Raw genomic sequence first — 26,276 nt, 5'->3', positions numbered from 1 at the left:
CAGCTGAGGATACATAAGGATTCTGCGCAGTGCTATAGCAGATGTTGTGGCAACTGAACAAAAAATTAAAAGAGACGGTCAAAACCATTAAGAGAGTTTAATAACTCAACTACTCCATTCTTATTGGTTTTATCATTGTGTTTGACGTGAGAATTTTATTTAGTATATTTTTAATTATTGCATTTTTATTTTTATTAATTTATTCGTTTAATTAATTATCTTATCTTAATTTAGAACAAAAATTATACTGTCAAAGGATTGTTATAGCAAATCCGATAGCATCAGTCCCTGTGAAGACGATCTCGAATACTTATCATTATATTACTTGTTGTGTATACTTGCACATTGACATTCATAACAGAGAAAATACACACCATTCGTCATAGTCTATGCCAAACTTTTGACTATAACCTTTTGCAATCAGTCTTGCTTTGTGCCTACAATTTCTCTTCGTCTTGTACACCCATTTGACATCGATCGCCTTGTGACCTCTGGGAAGAGTAATAAGTTCGCAAGTGTCATTCTTCATGATAGTTTTGATTTCTTCATCCATTGCGATTCTCCACTTCTCATCTTGTGCATCTTCTTGGAAGTTGATTGGCTCGCAATCAGCAAAGAAGCAAAAGAGAGTGAGATTGTCAAGTCTCTCAGTTACCTCATAGAGATCTTTAAGACTCCTTGTACATTTATCAATTCTTTCATTTAAGAAAGATGGTGGTGAATCTCCACTTGTGATTGATGCTAGTGAGATAGGTGGAGTAGCTGGCTCTTGTTGTTCTTCTACTTGTTTTATCTGTGTATGATCATCTTCTTCAATAAGAAAGAAGTTGAAGTCATCCACACTAGAGACAAAATCTCATTCTCCTTCTTCATAAAAAATTACATTTTGGCTAATCACGATCTTCCCGTTGTTTGGATTGTACAACTTGTATCTTTTGGGATTATTGTCATAGCCAATGAAGATGAATTTCTCACTTTTGTCATCCGGCTTGACTCTTCTCTCTATTGGTACATGTACATGGGTAAATGCTTCCAAAAACTGTCATATGGGCAATGACGGGCTTCCTTCCACTCTATGTTTCTTGTGGCATCTTGCCTTGTACACCTCTTATTGGAGATCGATTGGATAAGTAGACTGCACATGCAACAGATTCAGCCCAAAATTCTTTAGGTAGCCTCTTACTCTTGAGCATGCTTCTTGCCATGTCGGGGATGATTCTGTTCATCTTTTCTGCAACACCATTTTGTTGGGGGGATCTTAAAATTGTTAAAGTGCGTCGAACTTCATTTGCTTAATAAAATTCTATGAATTCTTTAGAAGTAAACATTCCACCTCGATCAAATCTCATGGCATTAATATAGTATCCATTTTTTTTTCACTGCAGCTTTAAACTTCTTGAAAGATTCAAAGACTTCTGACTTCTGCTTCAAAAAATACAACCAAGTTTTTCTTGAAAAATCATCAATGAAAAAAAGAAAGTAGTTACTTTTACCATGGGAACTTGGCTTGAATGGATCGCACACATCAGTATGAATAAGCTCGCGTGGCTTCCGAGCTCTTGAGTTTGACTTCTTTGGAAAGCTTTTTCTAAACTACTTGCCAAGTAAACATCCTTTATAAAGTTGATTAGGATGATTGGTTGAAGGTAAGCCTGTCACCATGTTCTTCTTTGATAGTAATTCTAGTCGACTAAAGTTGAGATGCCCAAATAGAAGATGCTAAATCTAGGTTGGATCTTTGTGACAAGCCTTGAGACACTTTGCAATATCATTTTAAATATTTAAAGGAACCATTCTATTCTTCGACATTCTCACCCTTGTAATTAAATTTCCTTTATCATCTCTTAGAAAAAGATTATAATCTTTTAAGTGAATATCATAGTCTTTTTCCAAGAGTTGACCTAAACTGAGGATATTGCTTTTCATACTAGGCAGATCTTTTGCACGAAAAAAAAATGTTAATGTTACCCTTTACTAGTACTTTTGAATCATCTCCAAAAGTGACATTGCCATTCATAGATTTATTTAGTTCTACAAACATGCTTCTGTTTCTGCTCATGTGATTGCTAGCACCTGTATTCAGATACTATATTTTTTCTTGACCTTCTCTAGTATTATTGCGTGCTAGTAAAAGTGTATCATTTTTACCATTCTTCTCTTCAATATAATTCACTCTCTTCATTAATTCTAGTACTTGGAGCTCTACATGCTGAAGCATAATGCCTAAACTTTTAACAATTATAGCACTGTACTTAGAATTGGTCATACCTCGATCTCGAATTGCCTCTACCTCATCCTCTGGTTGAGCTTTCTTCTTTTTCATAATTGGAGTTGTTGATATTCCAACCTCGTCCATAACCATGACTCTTCCTTATCCTTGACCTCTACCTCGGACATATTGTCTTTTCCCATTGTCGGTGCTTTCTTCTCTTTTATTTGGATTGACTTCCATCTGAGAAGTTGGTTTTCAACTTCTTGCTTCTTTTTCAATTTTTCTTCATAAGCTTGCAACATTCCTTGAAGTTGCTCCATCGTCATTGCCTTTAAATCTTTTGTTTCCTCAATTGTCACAATAATATGGTCAAACTTTGAGTCTACTGATCAAAGTATCTTTTCAATGATCCTTACCTCTTTTAACTCCTCATCATTTCTTTTTAGTTCATTGGAAATGGTCACAACTCAAGTAAAATAGTCAAAAATCAACTCGGATGCCTTCATGCGTAAGGACTCAAATTCTCCTCGTAATGTTTGGAGACAAACCTTCTTAACTTACCCCGCCCCTTTGTAAAAGGTCTTTAGCTTCTCTCATACTTCTTTTGAAGAGGTTGCACTAGCAATCGTTAAGTCTTTTAAATTCTCCTTTTACACCGCAGTTAAAGTAGCTTCATTTTCTGGTAGAGTAAAACCTTCCTCTATGACGTCCCATACATTATGTGCACCCTATAGAGCCTTTATTTTGATACTCTAATTGTCGAACTTACTTCCTTTTAATTGTGAAACTTGAAATAACATCATACCACCATTTTCCATAACTTACAAATTGGGTGACAATTTGAAGATTTTAAATGCACGAATGGATCCGGAATGTCGAAAAACCTTAGGAAGAACTCGGATCAACTTTTGGTCAACGGTCAACGCCAGTCAATGATCAATGCCGGTAATGGTTAACTCCAATCAACAGTCAACTTTGGTCAACTCAAATCCGAGTTGGTTTAGCTTGGTTCGACTTGGTTCAACTTGAATTATCTCGGTGAGTCGACTCAGCTTCAAGATAGAAACTTCTGGCGGCGAGTGTAGGCGCGTCCGAACTTCGATCGGGATAATTTTTACGGTGTCGCGTTCCTCTCGTTGAGATCTTCGATTTGATATGCGACTATATATAGTATCGAACACTAGCTCTAATACCACTTTGTTGGAGAATTTAAAGAATAAAACAGAAATTTTATTAGAGAAAGCTCAAAAACATTACAAGAACAATTCACACACTCTACACAAATTACTCTTAGAAGTTATTTTGCTTCTTTTGCTTTCTTCTTCTTACACTTGATGCATACAACACAAATGGCATAGGTATTTATAGTGAATGAAACACAAACATAATCATAACAATACACATCACCTAACATGTTCCACCAAGCTTTCATCATAGAACCAAACATATTCCACTCACCTAACATGCTCTAAATGAATCTTTTAATGGCATCCAAAGTGTAAAGCTAACCTCTACTCAATTAGATGCTTCATGGGCATAATATTGTAGGACCATGATGATGAAGCATGATGAAGGGCCATGTGCAACTCAATACCTCATTCCACTTGACTGAATTATTTGTGTAAAACAAGTTTATTGTTTTCAACACTCTCTCTTAAACTTGTTTTACGACACCAAGTATATTTCTAAATCTTATAAAATCTTCTAGCTTGAGTGGTTTGGTGAAGATTCTTTTTCTACTTACTAGTATGACATCTAAGCATCCCATATAAACATATTAACTAATAAATAGTTAAAATATTTCTAAGCACTCTGTGTAAATAATCTAATGCAAGACACAAAATCAAAGACAATCGTATATAAGCTTTTATAGATCCAAGGATAAATTTAGTCAAATATTAATCTAACAATCAATATCACATGACAGAAATAGTGAAAAAATTTAACTATATTTAACCAAACATATGAAACAAGAACCATGAACGTTAAAGCACACATATAGGAAATTAATTGAATAAAAGTAATTTATTTTATTAAATAGGACTTCATCCTTAACCCTAGTACATAATTGAATTGGGAATGAAAAATAAGATAAAATCGGTCACCTACATTAATCCAAGCAGTCATCCCTTCTGAATTCGTCTCCCTCGTGAAAGCCAAAAACTTGGCATATATAATGGCCAAGCCACTTAAAGCAGCCGACTACATCATTTTTGCAAGCCAAATCCTAAGATATAAAACACTTTACACTTGTAAAAGCCCACAATCTTCTTTCCTTTGATTTGGTTCCCCTTCTAATTACTTGCACGCATAATTCTTTTAACATCATCATGGCTTCGACTTTATGTTTAATTTCTCTTCTTTGATGTGCGGCTTTGAATCTTCATGCTTAATCTCAATAACTTCTAATTCCCTCCAATTTGATTCTTTTAAGCATTGTTTATTTCTTAATCTTCAATAAATTACATGTTTAATAAAATAATGCAATTAACTAAAATTATCAAATAAAAATACCTAGTAAATATAAAACGAAGGGTAATATATTTCTAATTAGTTCCTCGTTTACACTGAGATTTGTAATAGGACTAGGGTTCTCCATTTATTTACTAACCAACATTGGTATTTTAATTCCCCTTGTCATTAGAACATCGAATTGAACCACCATTTTTTTCATCGAGCTTTGTTGTCCCTATTTATGCGAAAACACAATGTACGAATAGTCAATTGAAAGAAATCATTCTTTCTTGTGAGACCCCCAGAGTATCACTTCGCTATGCAAGACCCTTTTCAATTCAAAATAGCGGCGGCTCTTGTATTATGTAAAATTCGTATTTGGGGAAAAAAGAGAAATATTTGTTCTCTCTTATAAATGAACTTTTTTTTTCATAAAATCTAGTATGTGTTTGTGTGTATAATATGCTCATCAAGAAGCCAAGAGGAAGAGAAGTAGCCGTTACAAGAGATCTAGAGAGAAGCTAAGATTAATTCATGAGTTTTTATTTCCTTTTCTATATTGCTTTGCTTAAATGTTCCCAATTAAATTTATACATTCTCTTTATATATTCATAAACTAATTTATTTTGCTACAACTATGATGTAGCATAACTATGAAGATTTAGTTGCATTTGTACTTGGGAGACCGCCTATTGTAAGTAGTGTGTATTTATGCATGTCGAGGAATGTTCTGTTAACAAGGTGATAAGAGTCTAAAGAGTCTGGGTTTTAAATGGGACTGTTGTGACCCCTCCATTCTACTCAAAACTTTCTTGGTGCATTTATTCACACGAAATTAACATCATAGAGGTTGTTTTTCAAGTGTAAATAATTGTTGAAGACACTAGTATTTTGAGTTAAGAAGGATGGCATATGCGTTGTCGTTGTCTTCATTAGCAAGAACTACTATGACTAATGCAAAATTGGAAGTGGAGAAATTCAATGGTACCAATAATTTTTGTATGTGGCAGTGTAAGGTGTTGAATGTCTTATGTCAGCAAGAGTTGGAGCTCGCTCTTGAAGAAAAGCCTGACAAAATGGATGACAAGGAGTGGATAAATATCAATAGACAGGCATGTGGTACTATTAGTTTATGTCTGGCTAAAGATCAAAAGTACTTTGTCATAATAGAAACATCAAAAAAGAAATTGTGGGAAACACTAAAAGAAAAGTACATGAATAAACGCCTAAAAAATAGGCTTTATACAAAGAAAAGACTCAATCGATTCATGTATGCACTAGCATGTTGATGAATGATCATGTAAACTCATTTAACAAGATATTGGCAGATTTGTTAAATTTGGATGAGAAATTTGAAGATGAAGATAAGGTATTGTTGATGTTGAATTCTCTTCATATTAAATATGATTATCTCACCACCACTTTGCTTCATAGGATGGGCAGTTTCACATTTGATGTTGTATGCAGTGTGTTGTACAACTCTAAGACTAGAAAGAAAGACAGAAAGGATCACAGGGATACAATTGTCGAAGCATTGACAATGAGAGGTCATTCACAAAGCCGCAAACTTGGACAAAAAGAGCAAGTCTAAAGGAATGCCTGCCAAAGATGAATATGCCTTTTGTCGTCAAAAAGGGATTGGAAAAAGAATTGGCCTAAGCTATAAAAGGGTAAGGCTATTTTTTATGTATGTGTAGCAGAGCATGATGAGGAGTCAGACTTTAGTTTGATTGGCATGACATTGACATGTCACTCAGACGAATAGATTTTGGATTCGGGTTGTACTTATCATGTGTCCTAACAAGGACTGGTTTTCTAGCTTCAAGGAACTGCACGGTGGAGTTGTTTTTATAAGCAATGACAATGCCTATAAAACCATGGGAATAGGTACAATCCAATTGAAGAATCATGACAGCTCAATCTAAGTCTTGACAAACGTTCATTACGTACCAAGTTTAAAGAAAAATCCCATCTCATTAGGAGTCCTAGAATCTAAAGGGCTTACAAACACTCTGAAAGATGGATTTTTAAAAGTAGTAGCTTGTGTACTGACAGTGATGAAAGGCACAAGAAGAAATAACTTATACTATTTCCAAGGAAGTACAGTTATTGGATCAGCATCAACAATTTATGGAAAAAAATGCAGATTCAAAAGCAACCAGGTTGTGGCATATACATTTGGGACATGCTGGTGAAAAAGCATTGCAAACTTTGGTAAAACAGGGCTTATTGAAAGGTGCATATTCTTACAAATTGGAATTTTATGAACATTCTATTATAGGCAGGCAGGCAAGGGTAAAGTTTGGTTCAGCAATTCACGATACAAAAGGAATTCTAAACTATGTTCACAGTGACATATGAGGACCTACCAAAACAGCTTCTTTGGGAGGTATGTACTATTTTGTTACTTTTTTTTATGATTATTCAAGAAAAATATGGGTGTATTTGATGAAAAACAAGAATGAAGTTTCAGCACATTTTTTAAATGGAAAAAAAGGAGGCTCAGACTAGTCGAAAGGTGAAAAGAGTTTGCTCAGACAGTGGTGGTGAGTGCAAGAATGATCCATTTCTACAAATATGCCGAGATGAGGGCATTGTACGACACTTCACTGTTTACGATATACTACAACATAATGAGGTGGTAGAATGCATGAACCAGATTATACTGGAGAAAGTTCAGTATATGTTGTCCAATACTGGATCGGGCAAGAAATTTTGGGCTGAGGCAGTTGTATATGTGTGCCATCTGATCAACTATTTTCCATCAGCTGCAATTGAAGGTAAAACACCCATGGAGATGTGGACTGGTAGACCTACTAGTGATTATGATTCTTACAAGTTTTTGGTTCCACTGCTTATTATCATGTAAACGATATAACCAATGGAGTAAAAGGATATCGTCTCTAGTGTCTTGTTACAAATAAGATTATTTTCAGCAAAGATGTGACTTTTGATGAATCAGGCATGTTGAAACAAAAAGATTTACAAAAGGATGACAAAACTAATGGTACTTTGCAACAGGTCGATTTTGAAAAGCTTAAAGCTGATCTAGCTGGAGTCAATGAGACGGAAAATGATTCTTTATCGACTAAGGATGAAGAAGAGGTCCTGACCCAGGAACCTTCACAATAACAAAATTCAATTGCATATAGAAGGCCACAAATGGAGATTCACAGACCTGCTCGCTTTGTTGATATGATGGCCTATGTATTTTTAATTGTAGATGATGATGTTTCTTTCACTTATAGAAAAGTAGTAAGTAGCCCTGAAAGTATACAATGGAAGCTAGCAATGAATGAAGAAATGCAGTCTCTTCATAAAAATGGAACTTAGAAGTTGGTTACAAGTAAATTGGGTGCAAATAGGCATATACAAATAAGGAATGATTTCCTAATAAGAATAAAATTCATACAAGGCTATATTGGTAGCAAATGGTTACACTCAGAATGAATGAATAGACTACAATGAGGGTGATTTGGAAAAGAAAATCTACATGAAATTTCTTGCTTTTCAATGGAAGGACAGCATATGGCTATCAACTTTTTAACTGTAATTGCATGTGCTAGCATGAAATTTCTTGCTTTTCACCAAAGTCAACAACGAAGCCATTAAAATTGAAAAATGGCCAAGATTTTTTTTCATGCATTCAGTTTGTGAGTTAAAAAATGGCCAAAAGTGGTATATTACCGGACAATGTTCTTGCTCTATAAGTGCATTTATTATCCCCATATAGGGAAATGGGGAATTGAAAGAGTTCGACAAGTAAATATTTGACACAGATTTTGACGGAAAGACGTATATGTATGGTTAGCATTTTTATTTAATGGTGTTCCGAAAAAAAAAAAAAAAGAAATCTTTTTTATTTAGTGCGGAAATCAAGTATTTCTTCAAAACACAGTGTTTAGAGATTAGAAACCACAGAATTAACTTAAGAATTAGCTTAACAATAATTAAGTTTACTGATATTTGCTATTTTCCATCGGCCCAAAACCACGTCAAACACTTGATACTAAAAAATTGAAAGCTTTAACGTATATTGAACTTTATTGTAGATATCTATGTGGTTACCTTAATTTATTAAAATGCATGTTCCATTGAAACGGGCTCCAATGTCAGCCTGGTTCTTTCGGGTACTGGTTTCAAATTCAATGGACTGAATAAAAAAATAAGACATGTTTATTGGTTTATCAAAAATCGAATCAATCAGTTTTCTCATTTATAAAACTGAATCAAACCGGCAGTTCGAATTACAATTTATTCGATTCATGAGTTTTATTGCCTATCCCTACCGATCGTCCTCAAGCAAAAGACAAAGTTACTCCTTATTTGCCAAAACAAAATTACTGATAGATCTAATTGTTATCATTTTATTCAGTTGTATTTTGTTGTACGTTTTATTTTATTTTATTTTTACCAGTAAAATTATTCCTTACCGATTGATATCATAGGGCCGGCAAAATCACTTTTATATCCAGGTGTAAAATAGAAAGGTATGTAAATTCAATGATAATAACAAAGATACCTTTAATAACAAAAATTTCACCCGCCATACCAAATAGAACTTGATGACGTGAGGCATCACCTACCATACCAAACGGTTGCATTTGACTTAACAAAAATATCATGATCTCAATTCGGCAACAATAAAAATATAATTATTATTCGTATTAATTGTCTCTAATTAAGATAATTGGCAATACTTTCAAAAACATTCCCACTTCAACGCTAGTTAACCACTAATGACCAAAAAACCTTAAGGAGTCATTTACTTTTAATTTGTGTTTCCGGTGACATTTGTTTACGAATTTGAGCCTGAGGCTAAGAGCTAGAAAAGCTTTAGGTTACAAGAGAGAGTTCTGTAATTGGGATCATGCAGATGCATTTGTTTAGGTTCATCTCCAACACGTTTTCCAAATATTACGTATAAGATTAAGATTATGACATTACAAATTTTAATGATTTCCAGTGTAAAATTTTCCATCTTATTTATTATTATTTATTGCAGATAACTCAATAGCTGTTTCCAAGTATAAGATTTTGATCCCATGAAAAGGACAAAAAGGAGGAAAAACGAAAGCCTAGTTTCTATTTTGGGAAAAAGAATTTTGAATAAGCACTAAAATTAGTGGTTTATTTTTTTTTCTTTATTTCTTATTTTTTGAAAGGAGGATTAAAATACAAAAATTAGTGGTTAGAATTTAAATAGAGTGATAATTTGTGATTAGTAATTGAATCCGATAAAGGATACATAAGCAACAAGAGGTGGGCTCGGCTTGAGGTTGCGTAAAAATTATTTTACAACATAAATTCAAAGAAATGCAATAACTCAATTTCCCATTCTGTCAAAGACATGAAAGGGACAATTACAAGGAGAGTTTTCTATTACTGCTCACAAACTGCATATTTGAATTCCTTGTTCGAACATTATATATTCTTATTCATTAATAGAATATTCAAACTTCAAATTCAACTGCAGCAATATTGTAATGGAATCAAAGAGAGGAGAAAATTTCTTGCAAAATTAATTAATCAATAATTTGAGCCTCTTTTTTCTCAAGCACAGCATTTAATTTGTTGGTTAATAGTTCTACCAATCAATTCAATAATCCAATGTATAATTATTATCAATCTTGATTGGGCTATATTTCTCAATCGAACTAAAGCGACAGGCATGCTTCAATCACGTTGTAAATTTATAATAAATCAATTCTCTCTTGAAACTTGTAATCAATTAGGAAACAATGAGTCATCATTGGAATTAAACTTTGCTTTAGAGGATCACATGTCCATCATCTTCAAATTTCCTTAAATAGCTTTCTCTCCATTGTAATCCTTTCCGTCCACTTTAATTAGCCTACTTTTTTCCATTCATTTTTCTTTATTTTTGTGGTTTTTGGCTGTCTCCAACTCATATTTTATCTTTTTTGTTTTTTGGGAAGATAGGAGTTAAGTGATTAGTGGGTCAGCAATAAACTAAGCTGTAAGCAAACAAAATATTGAAATCAACGTTACCTTAGCTTATTAAAATCATTCATTCTCAATCTTATTTCATGTAACCACATCACATGCTTCAATTTCCTTCATTAAGCAATAGATGAATTTGATGATGAACTCTCACGGCTACCTATTAGTCTAGAATAGAGAGGCCAACGGCCTGGACAGCACGTGGCACAGCATGAGCACAACATTTATCTGTATAGTATGGCACAGTATGAGTATGTTTTGGTAGGGTATGCGGCATGGCACGTCACATACGAGAGCTGGGCTGGGATGATGATTTTAATCACACGGGCCTTAAAAGTATGGTACGATTAGAAATGGATTAAAACATGACATGTAAAAAAAGCTAGTAATGAGCATGCTTCACTTTTTAATGAAATTTTTTAACGAAAGTAAACTTAAAATTTTACGATTTAATAAGTAACTTGAAATTGAGTATTTTAATTTATTTTATTGCCATAAATTTTCTATATTCATTTAATTCTTAGTTTAAAAAAATCTAATTGTTTTATGTTTATAATTTATCAAATAAATAGACGATATCATGCTTTTAACAAAATAAAAATAAAAATATCATGTATGTATTAATGTCATTATGGACTATGATTTATGACTCTATGTAAGTTCAAGTTAACAACTAAGTTAGCTCCTAAGAAAATTTATTGTTGTTGTTGTTGTCAAGTATTAAAAAAGAATTCTAATATCATAGGGTCTAACTTGGTAGTTAGTATTACATTCTCTTATTATTATTAGTTTATTATTATTGAATATGGACATGAGTTTTGAACTTTTTGATTCTATCGAATTAAAATAAGGACACGTGTACCCAAAAGAAAAATACACGGGCTTGAAAAAACTACGCCAAAAACCTGGCATGTCCTCTTAAAAAACATTTTAAAAAAAAACTTGTCGTGCTTTTCTTCTTAGGCACGGCCCAGGGCACTAGGCCTAAGCCAAAAAACTCGCACAACATTGTGCTCAATGAAGATCACAATTTAGGAATGAATGAATATTGAAAATTGAAAATTGAAAATACAGATAAACACAGAGTGAATGAATGAATATTGAAAATTTCTCGAATTCCCTAACTGCCAAATTAAAATGCATTCATTATTCGTTGAACAGAAGAAAGACCATCCAATTTCCACGAAAGCATTTTTTTTTCTTTATTATTTTTAGCTAAATTCTCTATCTAATCAACTTGAGGGGGAAAAAAAATTCTACTTACAGAAATACTTAAAACAATATTTTCAAACCTAAATCACTATCACCGCCTGAAGTTGTACTCCGAAGAAACTCGTGCATAATAAGAGAATTTTGGTTATGTGTGTAAAAATTTTCTACAATTTAGGAAAAAAAATCGAATCATATATAGTTAATCAACTGAGCCAACTCATGACTTTGTCCCCATTCATAAGTTTTCTTGACCAAGGTCTTTGCTTGAAGACCACTTCAATGTCAGAACAAGGAAAATCACCCTTTACATTCCATGTGCAATTGTTTGTCCAATTTACAGTAAAAGTCAGTACTAAATTGATATCCGATCCCATGCGTGACTTCAAAGAGGGTTTTCAATTGATTGTGCTTGTGCGCGTAGCATCTCAAAGAAGCCATCGAGATTGTCAGGCAAGAAGCTAAGTATATGGAAAGAAAAGTTTGTGAATATGAAAGTAAATGTCCGTTTCCTCCCTATAATTTGAGACTTGGAGCGAATTACTCAGTTAGTCTATATACTTTAAAATGAAAAAAAGAATAAATAGGTTTTTGCTATGTATTTGTTTCCGTGAAAATCTACTCATTGTATCCAATAACTACAGAAGTAACGACAGAGATTTTCTGGGTAATGTTTAAAACTTTATGTAGTAATTGATGAATGACTCAAACTACGGGGGGCAAAAGAGTAGTTTCCGCAGAAAGTAACTCCTTTTTGTGAAAATCAATTCGAATATATACAGCAAACATCATCAAATACTTCATGGAGCGGCTAAAGAATATGAAATCATACAGCTTTGAAGGAAAATTTATGCTTTACTTAGGCTGTTAGGCAAGAGAATCCTTGCGCTGTAAGGTTGTTAATTTATGAGAAATTTTCAAGATACAAATTTTTTTCTGGATACATTTCTTAAAATTGTATCTCAAATATTTTATTTCGAATAGAATGACATTCAACAAGGAGTCATAATGTAATTAATTCACTTATAACTTGCGAAAGTCTTTAATTACCCCTGGATAAATGACACACCATGTCGTTTCTTATAAGGTAATCAATAAAAATGAAGAAAAATAAGATTTCTTCTTTTATCGCTTGAATGCAAAAGCCTGCATAGCTTACAAGTGTATATTCCAAATTTAGTAAAATTTATTCTATTTCTAACGTCTCGTATTCGAAATAAATGACCTAGGAAGGAGCCAAGAACCTGCACTGTAGCTTCCTGTGTAACGGTCACAGAGAAATTCTCTGGGACGATTGTTACATATAAAAAGTGAACCCATTCACAGAGTTACATACTCGTTCCATTGTTACAAATTACATACTCGTTCCATTGTTACAAATTCTTGATCTTTGTTCTTGTTATTGTTTTTTAGCCATGTCTTTAACTCTTAGGTCTCGGAAACCAATTGAAAATACAATGCCGATCAATGAATTAGAACTTGACCTCTTGGTGCTTTCAAAACGCCACCAAAGAAGGTGGCGAATGGCCTTTAGAGTCATATGCTTCACCAGAGCTCTTGTTTCAATGTCCAGAAAGTGTCTTCAAAACAACAACCAAATCTTGCTTCGCTCCCTCTCTTACGTTGCCGTCGACATTAGTACCAGTGACGACCATGAAGTTCCCTTTGTCGGGGTCAACAAGCAGATGCTCTCGAAGATGGTGAAAGAGAAGAGTTTTGAGTCCTTGAGTAATCTTGGAGGAGTTAATCAAGTTGCTGCGATTCTTGAAAGTGATACCAAACGTGGCATCAGTGGCAATAAAGCTGATCTTGGTCACAGGATCAATGTTTTCGGAGCAAACAGGTACAAAAGACCAAAAGCAAAAAGCTTTATAAGTTTTGTTTTTGAGGCACTTAAAGATACAACTATTATCATACTCTTGGTTTGTGCTTTACTCTCTCTGGGTTTTGGCATTAAACAAGAAGGCTTGAAAGAAGGCTGGTTCGATGGCGGTAGTATCATATTTGCTGTATTTTTAGTTGTCATCGTCTCTGCTGTGAGTAATTTTAAGCAGAGTAGACAATTTCAGGCTCTTGCTGATGAGAGCAGTGATATAAGAATTGAAGTTGTGAGAGATGGCAGGCGCCAGGGTTTGTCAATCTTTGATGTTGTTGTTGGTGAAATTGTTTGTTTGAAGACTGGTGATCAAATTCCGGCTGATGGGTTGTTCTTGAACGGCCATTCTCTGAAGGTTGATGAGTCTAGCATGACTGGGGAAAGTGATCATGTTGAAGTTGATGAGAAGAGTCCTTTCTTGCTTTCGGGTACTAAAGTGACCGATGGCTATGGCTTCATGCTGGTCACTTCTGTTGGAATGAGCACTGCTTGGGGTGAAATGATGAGCTCTATTAGCCACGAGTTGAATGAGGAGACGCCATTGCAAGCTCGGCTCAACAAGCTGACTTCTTGCATTGGGAAGATTGGGTTAACAGTGGCTGTTCTTGTGCTTGCGGTTATGTTGATTCGGTACTTCACAGGAAACACAAGAGATGAGACAGGAAAAAGAGAATTTCTCGGGAGGAAGACGAAGGTCGATGATGTGATGAATTCTGTGATCAACATTATTGCTGCTGCTGTCACCATTATTGTTGTGGCAATTCCTGAAGGCTTGCCTCTTGCTGTTACTCTTACGCTGGCTTTTTCGATGAAGAGAATGATGAAGGAACATGCTATGGTAAGAAAGCTCTCTGCTTGTGAGACTATGGGCTCTGTAACAACCATTTGCACTGACAAAACAGGCACTCTCACTTTAAATCAAATGAAGGTTACGGAATTCTGGATTGGAAAAGAAGCAATGACGGGCAATGCTAGTTCCTCAGGATTAGCACATAATCTCTACGAGTTGCTGCAAGATGCAGTTGGTTTAAACACCATTGGTAATGTTTACAAATCGAATTCTGAATCGACTCCTGAGATTACTGGTAGCCCAACTGAGAAGGCAATTCTTTCTTGGGCTGTGCTTGATTTGGGGATGAATGTTGATGAGCCGAAACAGTGCTGTAAAGTAATCAACGTGGAGGCCTTCAATTCAGAGAAAAAGAGAAGTGGAGTTTTGGTGAAGAGGATCTGTGAAAAGACGGTTCACATACACTGGAAGGGAGCTGCAGAGATGATACTGGCCATGTGTTCTCATTATTATGTCAAAAGTGGGACAATCAGAGTCTTGGATGGTGAAGCGAGAAAGCAAATTGAGATAGTTATCAAGGACATGGCAGCCAAGAGCTTAAGATGCATTGCTTTTGCTCACACTAAAGTTGCAGAAGCTGATGGGCAAGTCCAGGAGAAGCTTGAAGAAACTGGACTGACCTTGTTGGGGCTTGTGGGTTTGAAGGATCCTTGTCGTCCAGGTGTCAGAGCAGCAGTTGAATGTTGTAGAAATGCAGGGGTGAATGTCAAGATGGTAACTGGAGACAATGTGCACACGGCTAGAGCCATAGCTATTGAATGTGGAATCCTGAACCCTGATGTGGGTTTAAACAATGATGATGCAGTAATCGAAGGTGTGAAATTTAGAAGTCTCTCAGCTGAAGAAAGAGTGGCAAAGATTGAAAGTATCAGAGTGATGGCAAGGTCTTCCCCACTAGACAAGCTTCTGATGGTTCAAAGCTTGAAGCAGAAAGGCCATGTTGTAGCAGTGACTGGCGATGGCACAAATGATGCTCCTGCTCTAAAGGCAGCAGATATAGGACTCTCGATGGGAATTCAAGGAACTGAAGTGGCAAAGGAGAGCTCAGATATCGTCATTATGGATGATAACTTCACCTCTGTAGTGACAGTTCTGAGATGGGGACGATGTGTCTACAACAACATTCAGAAATTCCTTCAATTTCAGCTCACAGTCAATGTTGCTGCTCTTGTCATCAACTTTGTTGCTGCTGTTTCTTCAGGAAAAGTCCCACTAACTGCTGTTCAGCTGCTCTGGGTGAACCTGATAATGGATACACTAGGAGCATTGGCATTGGCCACTGAGCAGCCCACCAATGATCTCATGTCAAAGCCTCCCGTTGGCCGATCCGAGCCTCTGATAACAAAACTCATGTGGAGGAATCTCATCCCTCAGGCCATTTATCAGGTGACCATCTTACTGACTCTGCAATTTAAAGGAAGATCAATCTTCAGCGTGAATGAAAGTGTTAAAGATACCATGATTTTCAATACTTTTGTCTTCTGCCAAATCTTCAATGAGTTCAATGCTAGGAAACTTGAGAAGAAGAATATATTCAAAGGGATACACAAGAACAAGTTGTTTCTAGCAATCATTGGAATTACCATTGTTCTTCAACTCATAATGGTAGAGTTTCTGAAGAAGTTTGCTGATACTGAGAGGCTGAACTGGGGGCAATGGGCAGCTTGTATTGGCATTGCAGCTATGTCTTGGCCAATTGGTTTTCTCTTCAAGTGCATTCCCGTTTCTGGCACGCAGCTGCTTTTCAAGCAAAGAGCTTCATGAATCACAAATCCATAATCAATTCTCTATCTGTTAATATTTTCTTTTATCTTTGTTTAGTTTCATAAGTTTCTTAGCTCGATCTGTAAATATAAGTCTAATAGCTAATTAGTTCATAATGAAATTTATTTTGAATAAAAGGGAAAAGTCTATTGCTTCATCAGGTCCTTAGAATTTCATTTGACCAATTAAATATATAGTTATAGAATACATATATCTTTAGCATGTACTAAACATTAAACTTGGAGAAGAGGATTCCTTGACTATAAAAGAAGTAAGAAATGTTAGTCGAGCAGGTGTTTGTTAGAAGTGATAAGTCCGTTAAAAGTACTAAGTGTTTGTTGAAATGTCCCAGTGAAGCTCCGGAGCAATATCACACTTCATTGCTTTCAACAAACACGTGCAATGGAATAAAAACAAGTGAAAGCTGCAATGTGTAAGTACTACATGCAGCAGCCGCTGGATGCATTTAACCCCAGCCATAGAATTAGTTTGTAAAGACTAAAGATGTAATGAGAAATTACAAAGCGATTCCCTAATATCCCTTGCGGAAAATGTCTAGTTCAATGGAAACCAGCGTTAATGCTTGTACAAGCCCAGTTTGTACAATAATTTCTAGAGAAATGCTGCACTTTTCGTACCTAAACTTTCTACTCTTATATTGATTGCTTCCTTCTTTTAAATTTTAAGACTGCCTGCATATTTGATTTTGATCGAAAGGCACTTTCCATTGAGCTTTCATTTTGCTAACTCTACTCCACAATTTTTAGTCCACAAAATAATGACGGAAAAGATGATTAGAAGTTTCTGCACTTGTGTTTAATGTACCTGAGTTTAACAAGTTACAAAATTATTTGGTGCATTTTCACCATCACTACAACAAAAGGGCCAATTCAAAAGATGCTGTCTAACAAAATAAGTTGTCAACACGCTAAAGTCACGATTCTTAACCTGCTGAGTTAGAAATGAGTAAATTACCCTTATGGGACAAAGCAGCGATACACATGTAGGAAAGGACCAATGAATAACTTGTTTACATAACCAAAAGAAGCTTGGAAAGCTTGTACAAGCATGAAGTTTACATATCGGCAGATTGATGCGTGTTCAATGTCTATCTTGCAGCTGTTTGTAAAAGTAAAAAATGGATTAGCTTACCAAAAATAGACCATAGCAACTTAGAAATTTGTTTCTCAATTTCAATAATAGCTAATCCTATATTCCTATATATCTTGCCGCTAGCCCGACATGAGTTTCAGGGGCAACAATACATGAATCAGTCTTCATCATCAGAGTTGTTAAATGTTATTTTTTTAGCCTTGGGAGCATCAGCCGAAATTTCTCTGAAGTGAGCTCCATACAGCTTGGACTCCTGCAATGCAATGTGGCAGTGTAAACTAATTCAGAGCAGAAAACAGATGACCATGCATGTTTGCAAAACATTTCCAAACAAATGTGCCAAGCAAGTGGATACACAGCAAATCGAATGAAAAAAAAAAAAAAGGTATCAAAAAGGATAGAAATGTACACCTTCTTCTTTACATGAGTGCCAAATTTCAGAAGAGCATCTGGCACAACTTGTCTAGCTTCTCTGAGAACATTCACCAGCTCCCCAGCAAGTGCCTGTAATAGCAATGTCATTAGCTAAAACAAGATATTTGGCATAACACAAGGATATAATAGGGTAAAATCTCGTTTAGTCCCTATATTTTGAGGTTAGTACTCGTTCAGTCCCTATATTTTTAAAAATACCTCAAAACATCCCCGACATTAAATTATTATCACATTTCCTCTCACTTTTTGTTGCTTTTGGCTTAAATTTTACAATATTACCCTCTTACATTATTTTTTTTGGACATTAGTAAAAAGAAAAAAATTAATTATCAATTTAATCTCAAAAAATAAAATAGAAATAAAATTAATATATGTTACTTTTTTGGAACACACTGCTGAGGAATTAATATATTAATTTTTTTTATTACCAATGTCCAAAAAAAAGATAATTTAATTTTTTTCTTTTTATTAATTTTATAAAAAGAAACATTATTGTAAGAGGGTAATATTGTAAAACCAAGTCAAAAGAAACAAAAAAGTAACAGTAGGGATGTCAATAATTTAAAGGGTAAGGATGTTTTGAGGCATTTTAAAAAATACAGGGACTAAATGGGCACTAATCTTAAAATATAGGGATGAAACGAGCTTTTATCCAATATAATATTTTTGACTCCAGAATTCAAGCAAAGATAACATAAAAAAGTTTGATATGCTACCTTATTATGATTTGTGAAGAATGTGTGAGAGACACCCTTCTTACCGGCCCGGCCAGTCCTACCAATTCTGTGAACATAATCCTCCGTGGTTAAAGGGAAAGAATAGTTAATAACTACTTCAACATCTGGAATATCCAATCCTCGTGCAGCAACGTCAGTAGCAACCTGCAAATACATTCATTGTCAATACTACGACAATCAAGTTCTTGCAAATATAAAAGAGATGACAAAAATTTAGAATTAATATTACACCCAATCATTAATTGCAATAATCATGTTGTGCTTTTCTTACACCATATTTAGTTAATCAGAAACAGATTTACCAGTTTGGATCTGCATATCACTGTATTTTTTTGTTTTTTTTTTTTAACAATTTCATTTCCTTTTAGTTTGCAGAAATCCCAGAGAATTACTACACCACAATGCTTCCACTATTGTAGTCAAAATACTGATTTGCAGATGCATACCATCAATGGACAAGTTCCCTCCTTGAATAATGACAGTGACTTTGTACGTTCATGCTGTGCTTTCTTACCATGTATTGCAACGACCTTCCAACCACTGAGAGCAAAAGAAAAAGAAAAATAAATAAATTAAAACTCAAAACTTAGAGGCAAATGGGATTCATCAACACAGTTCTACCTCCAGCTGCTTGATGCCATAGGCAGAACGAAGCTGCCTGATACACCAAAAACTATAACACCAAGATAACAAAAATTTACCTTCGCCGCAGCATATTTTCAAGACGATCAGCTTCCAGCTGGTACAAGGCAAAAACTAATACTCTGTTCCTGAACACAAGTATAAGTTCCATATCAAAAGGATGTAGTACCACTAAACACCAAAAGACATTTTCAAGAAAATATTTTAAATTTAGAAATGCAAGAATATTACTCTTTGTTTTCCTATTTGAGAAGAATCTTGATTTGAATTATATTATGAATTTTGTAATAATGTATTAGGTTTATTACTGTTCCCAGGCAGAGAGAATGAATATATACATAATTTTAGTCACGATGACATATCTCCTCTCCTTCTGCTTCTTTGTCTGCATCTTACTTTTGTCCTCCCTATTTTGTATTCTATTTCTTCCCCTCTAGTCCGCTCTTTATACTTTCTTTATCTCTATCTGTTATGTTTTCTATCTCCAACTAGTACTTTATGTTTTCTAATTTTTCATCCCCAAGTTTGGCTATTATAAAAAACAAAATAAAATAAACTATAAAAAAAAATGTTCCAAAGTGCTTCCAGCCATAATACACAAAATACGCGAACCCCAGCAGGCTTCCACTGTTTTGGGCTAGTTCAACAGTTGATATGTTGCCTTATCCCAGTTCTAAAGTGTTTCCCAGAATAGATGTTTGGAACCTAAATTATCTGAAGCAATATCTGAATTGATCCATTTCAAAAAAGCAGATCCAGAATTTGCTTGCCCACAAGTCTTTTACATTGAAGAAGAAAGGTTCTAGAATATGCTGATTTTAAAAATTTAAGGATATTACTCTTACTTCTTCAGTTAGGTTTATCCTTAAAATCTATTAATGGTGAATAAAAGGTTATGTTTTTTTCAAATTCATTTTGATCATAACTCCCCTCTCTTTCTTCATTTTCCCCCGTACTTTTTCTTCCGCCTCACTAATTTAGATAATCACACAACCTAACAGATTGAACACGAAATTCCAATTTCTATTTTAGCAATACAATAAATCAGTAGAAGATGTGCAAGCGATCCCAAAATATATCAGAAATTAAAATAAAATTGCAAGAAATTACCAAATAATACCTTTGCGATTTGTGATATTTTTCTAGCAATGCAAGCAAACGCTGATCACGTGAACGATCATCTAAGACCTAAATTTGCAGGAGAAATGTTTGTAAATACACCTATGAGAAAAAAAAAATATCTGATGGCTAAATGGGTCACCCATGGGAAAAACCTGACCTCAACAATTTGCATAACATCATGGTTGGCAGCCAAATCCTCTGAACCAACTACCACCTGAAACAAAACCAATTATTTTCAAGAAAGGCAAGGGTTTAAAAGAATTTGAAAAAAAAAAAAATTAAATAAATGACCAATATGTCTTTATGAATGAAGATCCGCACCTTAACAGGATTAGGATCCATGTACTCTTCAGCTAACTTATGAACTTCTATAGGCCACGTAGCACTGAACATTACCATCTGGCGAGCTGAACAATTTTAAGAATTTTTTCCCAAGTCAGGGAAATGTCTGTCATGAACATATTTAATTTGGATTGAAAATGTATCCAAGCAAATTCACATATATAAGATACAAAAGCCCAAATACAACTACAATTGACACTGCAACAATGATTAAAAGATGAAGACTTTTACACATCATTACAGAAGATTTCCAGGGTAGCTTCTTAACTTATTGTACATCTTTTTAGATTATGTTTCTCTCACTCTATACTTCTACTTCTATTACCAAAAAAGAAAAAATAATAAAAGTAAATAATAGAATGGTTAAAAAAAAAAAAAAAAGGTTTTGGAATGAAAATTAAAGGGCACATAAGTATTTGGCCGCTTAAATTTCATTATCTGATGTTAATAGTTTTTACATGTTGGCCCTCACAAATAAAATATTCTGCCTCTACACCTTGTTCCAGTTCAAAAAGATTTCAGGTGATAATTATAAGGAAGAGACGAAACAAAATCATATATAACATATACCCAAAGATATCTTGCTTAAAATAAAGCGAACTGGCTCTTCGAATCCCATATCAAGCATCCGATCTGCTTCATCAAGGACCTACAGAAAGTTTTAAACATCAAGTCATTTCAGAATATATTGAATACTTATTTTTATAAAATAAAGTATTTTACAAGCTCCACTCATACAAAGCACTATTACTTATTTTCTGCACTCCTCTTAAAATGTATTGCTCTTTCTTCTACTTTTAATCTTGCTCAGTTTCATTTGGATTCTGTTTAGGAATTTAGGAAATCTTGCTAAGGAATCCACTTTCCCTTACAAAGTTAGGAGTTAAGGAGTCGATTTACTGATGGCAAAGCCATTTACAAACTGTATTAGAACTTCTACTTATCTTTCCTTTAAAAAACTCCCTTGAAAATACTCTAGTTGAAACACCTAGAGGGCTTAAGAGACTCTTGAGGTTTTCTACCTTTTCTCATCCACTTTATTCATCCCATCTTGTAATAATTTTAATAACTTTGCAAATTTTGTCTCCCACGTAATAGGCCAGACATAAACCCCCATTAAACCCACCCTCAAATCAAAACAAGAAATTCCAACATCTGGAGGGGGGAGGGGAAAAAAGCACCAGTGCTATTTATAACTAAATCAATACATAGAGATGGTAATTAGAAGACCAATATTCTAAACGACTGTCCTTACCACAAAAGAAACCTCCGAAAGGTGGCAGACATTCATTTCAATCAAATCTATCAAACGACCAGGTGTTCCAATCACAATGTCCTGTGCACATAAGAAAGAGAATGTCATCTTACTAGGTAATTATAAGAAAATCTTGCATATGGCAAGTTCCAACTACCACATCATAGAATAATATATAGGTGCAATCAAGAAAATAGCTATATGCTTCCAATGAAAACAAAAGGGACAAATTATCCCCATGCTATCAGAAAGACTCAACTAGATCTCCACATGATCAATAAAATTAAGACAACAGAAATCTATCTCTGTGTGCCACACACAATCTAAAAGCATCAAATGAATGATAGCCAACCTTGATGTCTTCATTTTCAATACCTTTCTAGCATAAGAAATCTAAAGATAGGCGTACATAACTTTTGATAGGGATGTATGTAGTTACAGTAGAATTAAGAATTAGAGTTGTTAGAGCTGTCTCAATGAGCTATTTTAAGAAACAAGCAATACACAGATCTGACAAATGAGAATTCAACTATGAAGAACCATAAAAGTGATGAATAAGATCAGAAGGAAAACTAGGGAAACATGCCTCATAAGAGACCAAACAACTGCCAGACTCTAATACTCGGTATCTTATTATATGCAAAGATCAAACTGGCATTAAGAGACTTGAATTATACCTTAACTTCTCAGAGGACCACAATCTAGAGTAATTACATAAATATAAATAACAAAGCATCAATTACGCATAACTAACAATCCAAATTAGGAACTGATTCAGACCTAAGACTATAAAAGACATCATGCAAACTTCATATCTGTTAGGACACATACAGTAGGAGTCTAGAATCCCTAATATACAACCGAACAGAGAAAACTAAGTGAAGCTAGCCAAAAACAATTAGAAAGAAGAAATACACTAACTTACAACACCAGACCGTAAGGCTGTAATCTGAGGTTGTTTCGAGGTTCCTCCATACACACAAACAGACTTCACACCACAAGGTTTCCCAGCATCATTCAAAACATCATAAATCTGCCACCAGCAATGAAAGTCAATAATTGAGTTCATGCTTTGAGGAGTGTTTCTCATAGCATCAACTAAACAAGACAGGTAAGAGATAACATACACAGGGATGAAAAGAAAAATAACATCACAAAAAAACCTGTAAACAAATGAGATAGGTACAATCTAAAAGATCATGCTTGTTTCATACTGCGGTAACAGAAATACAGCACAAACAAACATTTTACTACTTATAAACTCTCCATAGCTTCTGATGGATATATTTTTTTAACATTCAATTATAATTGCAAGATAGAAGCAGCATTTTTTTCCTTTGAAAGATAAGGATAAGTGGCTTGATTACTCTTATTGCTACTCAACAAGTATCTATGTTACTGCATGCCTGGACTGGAAAAATAATACAATGGCTCAACTCCCAGAAAATCCTCGTGCTACACTCTGCCATGAAAATCACAAAACTATGCATTCCAAGATGCAGTCTTTCAACCATTCAAAATGTATCATTCTGTTTGTAATCTAAAAGCTAAAACTTCAGCACAAATAATCATCTGCAGTCACAATTCCTAAAAGCAGAACAGTGGCATATAGGTACATACTTGGTCAGCCAATTCTCTGGTGGGTGAAAGCACAAGGCAAAGCGGATTCACCCTCTTCCCCACCGCCTTCCCCTTTCGGTTACTCAACACATGCATCATTGCCGGCACCCCAAATGCTATTGTCTTACCTAAATAACCAAAAATTACACCATAAATCCACGACCCACCCGGGGAAAAAAAAAATCAAATCAATATACCCACCAGAGCCGGTCTTTGCAATCCCTATAAAATCACGACCGTTCAATAAGAAAGGCCACGCATGAGACTGAATCGGAGATGGATTCTTAAAATTCTTGCAGCAACCCAATACGTCATCAGGAAGCTTAGACTCAGTAAACGATTTCAATGCCTTATATTTAGCTTCTTTCACATCCTTTCCAGTAACCACTACTTGCCCATCATCCTCTTCTTTAAAAAAGCTAATCGTTTCATCGTCACCATTTTCACTTTCTTTACCATTTGCCTTATCTCCATCTTCCTTGTTCTTCTTCTTCTTCTTCTTTTGCCTCTTCTTATGCCCACCATCATCATCATCGTGGCTCTGTTCTGATATCTCAATTTCTTCGAGCTCTTTCTCCTGCTTCTTCTTCTCCTTCTTCTCCTTATTATTTTTCTTTTCAGCTCCATTGGCGGTTTCAATTGCTTCAAGCTTTCGTTTTAGATTCAGTTCATTTTGTTGTTCTTCTTCTTCTTCGGCTTCAATCTCTTTGTGTTTGTTCTTCTTGTTCTTCTTTTTCTTATTGCTTTCGATTTGTTGGGTGGTGGCGTTGTTGTTTGTGGGTTCGCTGAGCAGTGTTGCATCTTTCATTTTTCCACCCATTGCTGAATTGAATGAAGAAGAAGAAGAAGTGAAGTAGAAGACGAAGCTCGAGCTCGTGCTCAACCAACTGCTAATGCGAAATTGCAGAACCGCCTTTCAAATTTTGGGCACTAAAAGGATTTTATAGTTTTACTCTTTAGGGTTTTACGACTGTTACGTGGACGAATTTGGATGGAATATGCCGTGGACGTGGGTGAATTTCACAAAAAATGCCACCATACTCATTTGTTTCATGAATACGATAAATTTTCCTTAAAAAGACCAAAATACCCTTTAAAAAAGAAAGAATAGGTTACTCTGCCTCTTCAATTTGAAATACAGAACAGATTTTATAAACAAATTCATTCTTTTTAAGTATATTTAATAAATAAATTATACACAATAAATTACCTTATTATAACTAGTGGTGGCAAAATAGGTCACTGGTGTTGAGTGTTAGAAAATGTATATTTATAAAGGAGAAAATCGTCATTTTACACTACAAGTTTTACTAACACCTTTACTTTTATGAATTTAACCTTCTTTTAATTTAATTCCGTGTGTTTTATTTTAATTAAGTATTTTATATATTTTAGGGGTATTATAGTCATTTCACAATAAAGGAGAGATCAGACGGTAAAACGGACATCACTTTCGAACTCAGGACGGTCGAAAACCTTAGGAGGAGCATAAAAGGAAAAATAGCACTATTCACATGTACGGTACTGTCTACGTTACTGTTCACGACACTGTTCACATAGACGGATCGATGACGTGGCATTGACCGATGATGTGGCATTGACTGATGAGGTGTCACGATCCTGTTGGACTAAAATTCTTATGTACTGTTGATGGTGACGTGGCAGCATATCAGTGGACGAAAAATCTCGCGTACAGTGCATGCATCACACATGATTATTTTCAACTAAACCGTGTTACTGTTCATCCGGGTCAAACCGTGTTACTGTTCATCCGTGTGGTCAAACCGTGGACTGTTGACTGATGACGTGGCGCAATCCTAAGCGTCCAAACTGTTTTTAATCCGATGGCCATGATTTACTCCATGTATCTATAAAAAGGGGGCTTCCCCCCCCCTAATTTGATATCTCTGAATTCATTTTTGGGATCCATTTTCTGTAATTCCTTCTCCATCTTGTATTTTCTTTGTATTTTAATAAATTCCCATTTTGCCCCTAGTTCAATTATGAGTAGCTAATTTCCTTTCAAGCTTGGGTTGAAGGTGAAGTCTCAACATATGTCATGGGCTTTATTTGGTAAATTTATTTTCTTTTCCCCTCTAGTTTTTGTGGATGATTTGACTTATCGTCGACAAATAATACTGATCTTGTCTAGATACCGCCTTGGTTACACCGGCTCTCTAGTATAAGGTTATTATTATTTGGCACGATAAGCCCTTAGCACCATATTGATTAGAGCGTGGTTCATGAGGTGTGGATTCCCCCCTCATGATTTAATTGGTATTAATAAGGAATATTTAGCTCATGATGCATGTTGATACGGATCCAGATACCCAAGTACGTCAATTTAATCGATTTTCTCTACAATTTATTCTCGCCATTGAAATTCCAATTTTAGCATATTTTAAATCACTTCCACCACAATTCCAATTACCCATTTGCAAAATTAATTCTATACACAATTAAAATCCACATCCTCGTGGGATCGACACTCGTCACCATTAATCTATTCTACAATAGATTCGTGCGCTTGCGAGTACATTAAAATTTGCACAACAAGTTTTTGGCGCCGTTGCCGGGGAGGTAAGTAATTTTAATTCATAGAATTAATTTTTGTGAATAATTTATTTTAAATTATTTTCTTGTATTTTTTATTAAAAAAAAAAGTGAATCCGCATTTAGAG

General features: G+C 34.9%; 2 protein-coding genes across 2 annotated transcripts; one reads left to right on the top strand and one right to left on the bottom strand.

Annotated features, from left to right (window-relative positions):
- Positions 1-13,172: 13,172 nt before the first annotated feature.
- On the top strand, positions 13,173-16,388 carry LOC18042874 (calcium-transporting ATPase 12, plasma membrane-type). The gene has a single exon (XM_006432589.2). It carries the CDS (start codon positions 13,255-13,257, stop codon positions 16,327-16,329), a length of 3,075 nt encoding a protein of 1,024 aa, XP_006432652.1. The 5' UTR covers positions 13,173-13,254; the 3' UTR covers positions 16,330-16,388.
- A 948-nt stretch (positions 16,389-17,336) lies between these two features.
- On the bottom strand, positions 17,337-24,563 carry LOC18042083 (DEAD-box ATP-dependent RNA helicase 5). The gene is made up of 13 exons (XM_006432588.2): positions 23,797-24,563; positions 23,596-23,723; positions 22,901-23,008; positions 21,976-22,056; positions 21,291-21,369; positions 20,700-20,785; positions 20,536-20,592; positions 20,377-20,444; positions 19,316-19,384; positions 19,061-19,154; positions 18,594-18,758; positions 17,854-17,946; positions 17,337-17,695 (listed from the first exon to the last, which is right to left on the bottom strand). Exons 1-13 carry the CDS (start codon positions 24,413-24,415, stop codon positions 17,600-17,602), a joined length of 1,743 nt encoding a protein of 580 aa, XP_006432651.1. The 5' UTR covers positions 24,416-24,563; the 3' UTR covers positions 17,337-17,599.
- Between the last annotated feature and the right edge of the window lie 1,713 nt (positions 24,564-26,276).

Source organism: Citrus clementina, unplaced genomic scaffold (assembly GCF_000493195.1).
Source record: "Citrus clementina cultivar Clemenules unplaced genomic scaffold, Citrus_clementina_v1.0 scaffold_5, whole genome shotgun sequence".
Classification (NCBI taxonomy): Eukaryota; Viridiplantae; Streptophyta; class Magnoliopsida; order Sapindales; family Rutaceae; genus Citrus; species Citrus x clementina.
Note: the sequence above shows the minus strand (reverse complement) of the source record. Positions and strands in the feature narration are given on the sequence as shown.

Coding starts and splice junctions, on each gene's coding strand:
- LOC18042874 (XM_006432589.2), top strand. CDS start 13,255: ATGTCTTTAACTCTTAGGTCTCGGAAACCAATTGAAAATACAATGCCG.
- LOC18042083 (XM_006432588.2), bottom strand. CDS start 24,415: ATGGGTGGAAAAATGAAAGATGCAACACTGCTCAGCGAACCCACAAAC. Junction 20,786..21,290: donor TTTAAGCAAGATATCTTTGG/GTATATGTTATA, acceptor AAAATTGTTCAG/CTCGCCAGATGGTAATGTTC. Junction 19,155..19,315: donor GAAAATATGCTGCGGCGAAG/GTAAATTTTTGT, acceptor TTTTGCTCTCAG/TGGTTGGAAGGTCGTTGCAA.